The sequence below is a fragment of the Anopheles darlingi genome, chromosome 2 (assembly GCF_943734745.1).
Source record: "Anopheles darlingi chromosome 2, idAnoDarlMG_H_01, whole genome shotgun sequence".
NCBI lineage: Eukaryota > Metazoa > Arthropoda > Insecta > Diptera > Culicidae > Anopheles > Anopheles darlingi.
This window is the reverse complement of record NC_064874.1, coordinates 61,796,057-61,806,826: the sequence shown is the minus strand read 5'-3', so window position 1 is coordinate 61,806,826 and position 10,770 is coordinate 61,796,057. Positions and strand designations below refer to the sequence as shown.

Genomic DNA, 10,770 nt, shown 5'->3' with positions numbered 1-10,770 from the left:
TCGCACGACCCTTGATATGGCCCACGGTGCTTTTCGCGCTGACCGTCGTGCAGAGCAGAGTGGCTTTTGGTACAACGGTTTTTTCTTCCCCATCTATTGTATCTTCCCATTTACCTACCGAACCTGCATGGTTAGAAGTGCAATCCGGCACAACTGCAGCGTAACCGGTACTATGGAAATGCTCCGGCTTGTATCGTTTGGACACTGGCGTTATGGAAAACGGAGAGAGTTTAGAGGAGATTTTTTTTCGACGTTCGTGAGTCCATCCCGAATGTTACAATGCTTTGGCGATAGGTTAGAGGAGACGCACAGGAAGGGCATCAAGCCATCAACCCTGCTTTTGGGACGGCGTATTCTTGCACCTTAGCAGGAATCCAACACTACTGGTGGAATGGTGTTTGCGCATGGCTTTCGTACTTTGGAACGTTGGTTAGAAACCGTTGGACACGTCTCTAGGAACCACAGAATGGTGTCTGCATGACCATTCTACCATCCAAGCAAACCACGCTTTTGCTAAAAGGGTTGTGCAGTTGTTTGGGTATTTTGCTTCCGAAAGTGAAGTGCTCGAAGTTTTTCTTAGAATGTAGTAAATGTTGGAAGGGAAATCCAAATTGTTGTAGGTAACTAACTACCAAAGGTTGAAATAAAAAAAAAAAACATTTGGGCCCATATGGAATAGCGCATCCAGTTTCTAAACATTGAAGCAACCCAACTGCTCCAGAATACCATAATTCGACAACCGAGGTACGACTACGAGAAACTGTGAACCCGGACGAGGTCCAAAGTTCCATAGCACGCCCCAAGCACAGAACAAGTGGAGCAGGATCTATGGAGCATAGGCTGGATTGACTGGATTGGAGTGCAGCACTCGAGGGACAAATGGAATTGAGGGGCATGGCGATCTCAATTGGTGACCTAGACCTGTCCAGATACGGACATCTGGGTAGGCCCGGAAATCATGCTGCGCTTCTAGGGGTCCCATTACACGTGTAGAGCTTTCGAGGGCTGATAAGCTGGTAGAAAAGCGTGAATTCGGCCGCTCAACCTAGTTTTGACTACGAAGCCAATCGATCAAACTATGAATAATATCAAAATAAAGAAGAAACTACAAACTAAAAATTCCCGACTGAGACAATTCGTGTTAAGGGTTATACAGTAGTGTAGCGAAAAAAGACAATGGAATTAATAAACCATCTAATCGCTGGTTCCGCTCTTTCCCATGTCCTGCATGATTCCTGTCAGTCAGCTCCATTAGTACGCTGTCGTCGCTGCGATAAAAAAAATTCGGGGCCGGAACTATCAAATATACAGACACACACACACATATATCGAAAACTGGAAATTTTAATTTGTTGATGTAGCTAACTAGTACAATGGCATAATATTATACATTTACGGTAATTGAATCATCGTATGAACAACTGACGGCATCGTAAATACATTTTCGTTACTGATATTGGCCCGTTGTTGATAACTGCTGCTGCTGCTGCTGTCAGTCGCTTTCTAGATCGGAGAGGATCATTATTGCTGCTATCTTTAGTGATTTGTCTAAGCTCTGGAGTGTGTTTGGTGACCATTGGAATTAGCGATGCTTTCTCTCGTAACTAGTGGCTGTTTCGAACCGCTCAAGATCGCCTGCTTTTTCTCGGACACTGGCTGTTTGACGATCGGATGCATTCGCTCGATCACTGCCAGCGCTTCGTTCGTGATGGCATGGTCGAGCGTTAGGAAAGTTGGTATCGTATTAAAACGCAAATTTATTACTGTATCCGTACCGTTATGCCACAACGGATAACACGCGGTTAGTGAGGTCCATTTCGATTTAGATTTTTCCTTAGGCTTTGTCCGCTCTTGGCCGATGCAGATACCGGTTGCTTTGTTGATGATCCAGGTTGATTTGACCGGTTGGGTCGGCAATGATTTTGCCTGGACTGTGGATGATCCTGTCGATGATTTCGATTTGTCTGATCTTAGTTGAACCAAAATCTTCCGGAACTGATCTGTACGAACGTGTATGCGACATGTGTAACTCCCAAAGAAAATAGCAGGAAACCACCGCTTCAGCCATGACCAGCTCATGGTAACTATGCTCTGTTCGTATTGCTCTAACAGCATCACTTTTTTGCTGATACCGATCAACTCCGACTCTGCGCGGATCGCCGCAATATCGCTAACGGCGAGACCGTTGATCAAGTTAAGTATCACGATCGGAGCGACGAAGAGAAACACCAAGAACAAGAACAGCTTCTCACCGCTAAAGTCGATATCAGCGGCCTCGAACTCACCAATTGTCATGACCAACGTCTTTATGGTGGCGTTCCAGAAGGTGCAAAAGTTGTTGAAACTGCCTGTAGTGGTAGAACAGTTATTGACACGAGATGTGTCGTTATTGTTTCCTAGCACTGACCCATCCACCTCGACAGATGATTCATTATATGTAAGGTGGAACGCAAAGATAAATGAACCAATCAGTGGCAGGAAGATCAGGAAACTCTTAAGGAAGTTCAGCGATACCGTCTTGAACATGTACATGATTGTCGACAGGCTATTGAAAGGTAGCGAGCCGAGAAGGAAGGTTAGCTGCAACGCAAAGTTGATCATTAAAAACGACGATAGCACCCCGTGGCATCCTTTCAGCAGCACAAAGATCATTCCAACAATGTTTGCAAGATCCATCACGTTCTCGAAAGTCGCGTACGCCGTTCGCAGGATCACGAGCTGCAGTATCTCACGAATCACGATGTAGAGAGTTCCAAGAAGTGCACCGATCCATAGCGGTTGAGAAGGACTAGTGTCCACGGAGCATGCATCCAACGAGTGCAATCCGAAAACCAGCATCGTGGTGAAGGTTAGCAAAAAGTTTAGGTACATCCAGGGACTCAACCGGATCCACTTGACCATAATGAACGTGTAAATAATCGGGTGTATTAAAAGGCGTTTCAAGTCGTTCGATTCCGCGATTTGCCGTATGATAGTCAACTCGGTCTGTACATTCCCGTAGTTATGCGGTTGCTGTTTCACTTTCGATGCATACTGGAAAATGAAACAACAACTATCCTTCGACTGCGCTGCTGTTGTTTTTGAGTTTTTGAAACTGGCCGCAAACTTCTTACGTCGATTATACGGTTCGAGACAGTTTAGGTTGAATCTAATTACGTTCCTGTCCTGGGTGGCTCGTTCGCTGTCTACTTCAATGCAACTGTCGAGATAGTTCTTCCAAAATTCATATCCACCATAATCCAATGGCGTCATATTGTCTCGGTTACGTAAGCCAACATAAGCATAGCGTTGTTTTAATAACGTGTTTGCGATCTCATGGAAGCCATATCTCAGTGCCAGATGAAGTGGCGTGTTGCCAGAATTGTCTGTTCTGGTCATGTAAATGTTGGTTTGGCTAGCTAGATAACCCGCTACGGCTAACAGTGCTTCCCGGTTCTCCGATCGACGTTTAATAGCGTACGCGTTGGTCAATGTAAGAGCCAGCAACGGGTCGTCATTAAGCAGCTGCAAGTCTTTCATTTTAGCTATTAAAATCTTAACAATCGATAACTCGGCCACCAAACAGGCCTTTTTCAGGAGTCCTTTCAATTCGAGCCGATGTACCGACAAAGTCACTTCCGTGTTTTGCTTCGTCTGCCGAATTTCTTCAAATATCAGGGCACCGCCGAGGTCGACGATCTTTCGTACGCATTCGCTCATCTTCTGTTCAACAGCGGTGTGAAGTACCACTTCAATCACTTTCTTCACATTGTGCTTCGTTATCTTGAAGCCAGTCAGGTAATTTACGAAGCTCTGCTGATCATTGTAATGCAAACATATCTCCAGCAGTTCCTCCCTCACCTTCACCGGTGACTCCTTCGGTGACTCCTCCGGAGACTGCATTGGTGATTTGTAAATCTCGACGACGCGCATTTTGGAGTCGTTGATGCGACCGATCACGAGCGCCTGGTCAGCCTGCTGCACACACTGATCTACGAACCTTGGAGTAGCTTCATCGGCGGAACGGTACTTTAGAAGGAGCTCAAACGGCAACTTAAGTTGCAGGCTGCAGATGTTAAAGTCCGCTCCAGCCGCGATTAGCTTCTTGATCAGTACTTGTATTTCCGGCAACATCTTTTTACATTTTTGTTGCTTATCAACATGTTTTTCCTTTTCATCTTTTTTAATTTCCTCGATCGGCTTATTGATCACTTTCATACATTCATCATACGATGCACAGAGGATGGCAAGGGCCGTTTCCTTCTTACTGTTACGCAAATTCACATCTACATATCGTTTCCGTTTCCGATCGTTGTTCTCTTCTTCTGATTCTGATTCTTCTGTTCTTTCGTTATCTGCACAAGGTGTTTCTTCTGGCCTAGTATCACTTTCTTCTAGTGACTGCTGGGCTAGAAGCCAGTCCAAAAATTTGCCATTTAGCTGCCTCACAGCATAATGAATAGGAGCATCAAGCTTCGGCTCGATACGCTGCATTACAAATGGATATAGATAAACTAACGCTTAGGAACGGAGGAAAATTGGCTACCTACCTCGTTGTAAGCATTAAAACGCTTTACCATAAGCTGAATATATGGGAAACTGATGTCCGTTTCAGCCAGTAGCTTGCCAAATACCTCTTGCTGGCGCGTATAATACAGAAAGGATTTCTCATGCGGGATCGTAGACGCCGCATCCCAGTTCTTCGTTTCTTTTACGAGCGTATCAAGGGTTTTGAACTCCGGTTTCTCCAAAAGTTCTTGAAGCTTCTTCAACTTATCGCCCGTCGGAAGTGCAGTTTTCCCTTCCTGAAGCACAATATTCGAGAGCGCTGTATATAGATCTTTCTGAAAATGATGCCACATGAAATGAGATGGTATTTTAGTTCCCGGCAAGCTAACCAACCTGCAACTCTTTGCGTTTTTTCCAGGTCTCTCCATCTTTGGAGATTCTCACTAGTGTCTCGTCTGTAAAAAAGGTTCATATTGATTTAATGATATGGCTCTACACATTCATCAACCCTCACCGACTCACTTTCAGCCATGTTCACTCAACTGAATAACTAATGGAACCACGGAAACACACCATACAGCTCGGACAACCACTACACAACTGATTCGCATGACCTTGCGGCTAAGGTCTTTAACCACGCGTCGGTAATGGCAGACCACTACAGCGTGCTCTCAGCCTCAGTAGAATGCCGGTGTGAATCATAGGCTCAAGATAACTTGTTTTTTACGTTTTCGGTTTCAGATTTTGGTGCGCGAATGTACATGTGATAGTCAGAGCGGTTCCATCTATATTCTATCTGAGAGTCATTATCACGTATGCTTCTTCCACTCTCCAACACTTGAACTCTTTGCTTGGTTGACACTGTTGAAAATTACTGAAGTTAATCGGAGAGCGAGACGCGGAGGGCGCTATTTACTAAGTTAACTCTAACACGAAGAAAACATTATTGATAGAGAGCGAAGAAGAGAGACTACACCCAACGAAATTAAAATAGCACCACTTTCTTTTTTTCTCTATAACAGACGAATAATTGAACTCTAACTCAATGATTTCTATTATATGTTCTAAATTGTGTTCCTGATTAAACCAGCTTTGCAAAATTTTGATCTGTGGATCCGTTTTTTAGCAACTCCAGGAAAACTAAAAAAGGGTGCGAAACAAAAATAGCACCACCAATGATTTTCAACAAAATTGATCCATATTTCTGAAAATTCATCATGTTTACAATATTTAATAGTCTTTTTACGTGCAATTCTTTCGGATGACTTCAATTAAATACGATTTCATGTATAAAATAAGTGTTTTGAGCTTTTCTTCTGTATCTCCTCCAATGTACTCCCGTAGTTGACATTTGAGCATGTTCACGACGTCACATTGCATTCCATTTTCATAAAAACGACGTGCAAGGATGCAATAAAGGTTCTCGAAGCAATTCTGATCCGGATAAAAAGCTGGACAATCGAAAGCCTCGATTTTCTTTATCAGAAACCACTATGTTATGTGGTGCAGTAGCTGTAAGGTGACAGCATTATCTTGTTCGAAAACACAGTCCGGCACCTTAAATGCCTCGTAATCGTCAATTAAACTTATCTCCAACATTTCTACGTAATGTTCCGAATTCATTATTGTTGTAATTATCACCAACGGAAGCATACGTCAAACTGGAAAACCTTCCCATATAACCAATGTACTACTACCAATGTTCTTGGTCATCTTTCCAACTGGTTTATCGTGCATATCGTGCCAGTAGTACTAAAAACCGTCTGGACCATCAAATTTAACCTTTTTTAATTCGAAACGATCGCCTTCTTCCATTCTTCTATCAGGAAATGTCATTTTCCGCGAAGATGCAATGATGCACCATATGTAATTCAGTTAGTTTGGGTTACCCATAGTTTTTGCGCCACTATGAGTACCCACAACTTGCCAAAAGTTGTTTTACGAGGTGTGTAGTAACCGAATGCACTAATTCCGCGCTGTTTTGTGATACTTTTCATCTCTGGTTCATTGCAATTCTACGAATTCGGCGTTTATTCCTTGGGGAAAGCTTACTTTTCGTCCCATGTTTCTCGCTGGGATTGTGTTTACCGCAACTTTTCAATTAATTTTCAAGAGCTGGGAGTGTCCGATGAATTCTGTGACCTTTTTTTTTCTAGAGAGGCCTGCGTCATGGTAGGTTTGGATTATTACCTTTTCTCTAACTTTAGAAACTCTGATCGACCCATAGAGGCTAAATTAAAAGGGGAAAAATGATTTCGTCATTAAATGAATGCACTTAGGCTACACTTCCATTGTTATGAAAACCAAAAAAAAAAAGTTCTTTGAAATGAGTGCAAAAACGAAATTAACATAAGGGTGTACTATTTTTATTTTGCACCCTTTTTTCGAAAAATAGGATTAAAATGTCTATACTCCAAAAACTCTGCTCCATAACACTTCAAATAGTTGGTAAAGAGCCTACAGATGAAATTTCTGTAGAGATCGGCATTGCAAACAAGGTTGTTAGAAAAATAATGTACAAAAACCTGGTGGTGCTATTTTGATTTCGTGCACTGTATAGAATAGCCGTCGATCGTGCGAGAGAAGTGTCAATAAGCGACTGAAGCTGACCGCGCATAAGAGAGAGAGAGAGAGAGAGAGAGAGAGAGAAAGAGAGAGAGAGAGAAAGAGAGAGAAAAAGAGAGAGATGGGCTGGTCTTTGACTTTGAGTTTGACTTCGATTTTGCCTAGTAAGCATTTGGTAGCTGGAATAATGTTAACCGCCTGTAGCGTTGATTGCTGTGTGAGTGTGTATGTAAATGTTGTTAGTTGAAATCCGATAGCTATGGAATTAAGCGCGCATACCATAACCGTTTAGCGTACGCAAACCAAACTGTTCAGAAATGTATATATAACGTTTGCATTAAAAAAAAGAGACAAACTTTGAATGGTGATAAAAAAAACGAAGACAGATAATTGAGATCTGTAAACTGCATTTGTAAGGTAATTTTATCACCTTTCACACAAATTTCTGATTGCAACATTCTAAGCACTCTTCCAGTAGTTAGCTGGATTTTTCGACATGAAGGTCGAAATCACATTTGCGCACTTGTTTTTCAGATATTTCTGTGATTTTTCCACCAATTCCTTCTCCGTTTTCGCCACAAAATTGTTGCAATAGATGCTGCAATTTAAGTTTGCAACGAATTTTTCGATGGGATTCAGCTGGGGGACGTTGAGCGGGTTCATCGACACGGGTGCCATATTGATATGAACCACTCCATCTCATCTGACGATCGCTTCGAGTACCAGATCCGGCCAGATCTCCGCGTTTTCGTTCTTATAGTGTTCCTTGGTGAACCCTTTCATCCTTTATTTTTTCATATCCCCAGTCCGGAGCCAAAAACGAACGACTGATTGCCACAGCATTACCTTCTCGGGGAAGTTGGTGTGTGGGTGGACTGCACTCCGGAGCTCACTTTCTTCGTGCAGGAAGTTAATTAAGAAGTGGCTTTCCAATGGATGTGATCCTGGATGAGATAGGCCTCGTGGTTCATCACGATTCACCGGGAAAATCTGTTTGACAATTTTGTTCAGCTGCCGCCGCTATGACATTACCTGAGGATCCGAGACCAGTGGACGGCATTTTCGCCTTCTGACATGTATTTCTATATTCGTTAGGTACTATTGCATTGTTTGGTTAGTTGTACCTCCCGGACAATCGCAGACAGCGGTGTAGCCATTTTTCTCTCGGTCTTCCTTTTCAGTATCCTTTGGAGCTTCTTGGCGCTCAGAGCGTCGGCCGTACGGAACCGAGCCATCTCTCGATGCTCTAATTGTTGTCCATTAGTACCAAGATGCTGTAGATGCTGAGACAGAAGCCCCCGGCATCTACAAAGTTCCATATGATGTCCATTTCCGACGCGGCGGACTACCTTTCTTTGAATTGCTCAAATGTCAGAACAGAATAGCTTCACTACTATCGCCATAACTTTAAAAGTTCACCTGATAGAGGTTTCAAAATTTTTTGCAAGTAAACTGATAAAATTATCTTCCAAATGCAGTTTACAAATCTCAATTATCGGTCTTAATTTTTTTTCTTATCATCATTCAACTTTTGTCTCCTTTTTAATGCAAACGTTATGTATATACAGTATGAAAAAAAGTGACCCCTGCAAGAAGTTTACATTTTGGTTATTTTCTCCAAACATCTTTGCCAAAAAAATAAAAATCGCATATCAATCGACTAGTTTTTTATTCTTCTTCATTTTGCTATTTACTTTATGGAAAATAACCCACTAGAAAATATTACATACACACATTACAAAAATAATCGAGTCAGGTACGAAAAACACGCAAAAAAAGTTTATCCTCTCCATACAAAAAAACGTATGGAATTGTATAGTATCGTATGGTCTTCTGTTCAAAATAATCAAATAAAATATTTTTCTCTCCGTTTCAAGGATGCAGTTTAGTGCCTTAATCGCATGCGCATCTTTTGAGACCCTATTTATGGTTCTATCGCCCAACATAATGGAGTTATGCACCAAGTTACTACACAACTGTTACGAAAACATGTCGCGTCCGTGTGGGTGCGACGGACGCTTTTACGAATACGGATATCGATAGGTATCACCACTGCCGGTGTCGGGAGATCAGTGCGATTAGGACCAATGGAGCGGACTGCTCTTTCAGCCCTCCGTAGTGAAATTATACAAAATAATGCAAGGACTACGAAGAGTCCGTGGCCCAAAACTATTTCACTCAACAACTACTGATTCATTTAAAAATGGTTCTATGAACATCTCTAAGATTATCACAACTATTAGTTTGAACATCTCAACTATTAGTTTGTTAGGTACTTCTTAGGCGCATAACTCCATTATTGTAGACGATAGAACCATCGATAGGGTCTCGAAAGATCCACATGAGATTAAAGAGCTAAACTGCATCAATGAAATGGAGAGAGAAAAAATATATTTGACTATTTTGTAGAGAAAACCATTCTTTTTGTATTGTTGGATAAACTTTTTTGTCGTACCTTTCTCTACTATTTTTGTGATATTTTTTTTTTTACCTTTTGGGGTGGGTCTTTTGGAAAAAAGTAAAAAGCAGCAAAAAAGCAGGTAATGAAGAATAAAAAGCGAAACTATTGATATACGAATTTTGATTTTCGGACTTATTTGTTTGGAGAAAACAGCCAAAACGTTCATTTCATGCAGGGGTAGATAAACTTTTTTTTCATACTGTATAAAATAAGCAGACCAATAGATGCCCCGAGAGTAAGTAAGTAAGTAAGTAAGTTTATTTATCAATTTAAACATGGTAAGTTATACAAACGTTGAGATAGTATAGTGAGCTCGGGGCGTTCCCCTTTCAACACTGGTCCGAATTTTAATGTATTTGCTAAGCTGGATTGTGATTCCAATGTTTAACACTGGTTGGCCTATTTTTCGTTACGGGAAAAAACTATAATAAAAACCCGCAGACTGATAGTTTTCTATACAAATACTTGAAAAACTACCCCATCCAGTCCTTATATACTTCTGTTACCTTATCTAACACTAATACTAACTAATATTTACAGTGACCACCCTCTGTTCTCACGTGTGATTAACTCACGCGCTATTTGGTGAATACTATAAGTGCACCTAGGTTTGTATTTTCCATTGATCCTGGAAATGAATGATGTAATTTGGTCGATTCCTGCTCTCGTATGCACGTCTATTGTTCTGGCACAGGAAGGGGAAGATTTAGTATAATTCTTAGGAACTTATTCTGAATTACTTGCAGTTTCTTCATGTGGTTATTTGCACATGCAGCCCATACTGGCGAAGCATAAGATAGCGCAGGGCGCACTATCGATGTATAAATTAGTAATTTGTTATTAACGTTTAACTTAGATTTCCTGTTGATTAGTCCATAGAGTGTCTTGAGCATTTTATCACTTTTGAAGATTCTATCTTCTATGTGGTTTCTAAATGTTAATCTAGAGTCTATAGTTATGCCTAAATACTTAACCCTCGGTTGGGCACCCGGCGTTTACCCCTTCGTTGGGCACCCGGGTACCCGGGTACCCAGCTCATGTGCATTGCATAGCTAAGTGATTGTTCCGCCGTTTTCATCAGTTTTATGGCAAAAATAGTGCACAAGAACTAATTTAAGGGTCTTGGGAAAGTGTTTTTGTTTCAAAATCAAAATAAAATGCATTAAAAAACAATAAAAACAAGGAACACAATATCATTGTGACCCCTTCATACGGTCATTCTCTACCGAGTACGTCGTAAAGCAAGCATTGAAATC

The 10,770-nt window shown here is 41.5% G+C and overlaps 1 protein-coding gene across 1 annotated transcript; it reads right to left on the bottom strand.

Annotated features, from left to right (window-relative positions):
- Nucleotides 1-1,347: 1,347 nt before the first annotated feature.
- On the bottom strand, nt 1,348-5,047 carry LOC125960160 (uncharacterized). The gene is made up of 4 exons (XM_049693387.1): nt 5,011-5,047; nt 4,882-4,943; nt 4,530-4,823; nt 1,348-4,467 (listed from the first exon to the last, which is right to left on the bottom strand). Exons 1-4 carry the CDS (start codon nt 5,018-5,020, stop codon nt 1,549-1,551), a joined length of 3,285 nt encoding a protein of 1,094 aa, XP_049549344.1. The 5' UTR covers nt 5,021-5,047; the 3' UTR covers nt 1,348-1,548.
- Nucleotides 5,048-10,770: the final 5,723 nt, after the last annotated feature.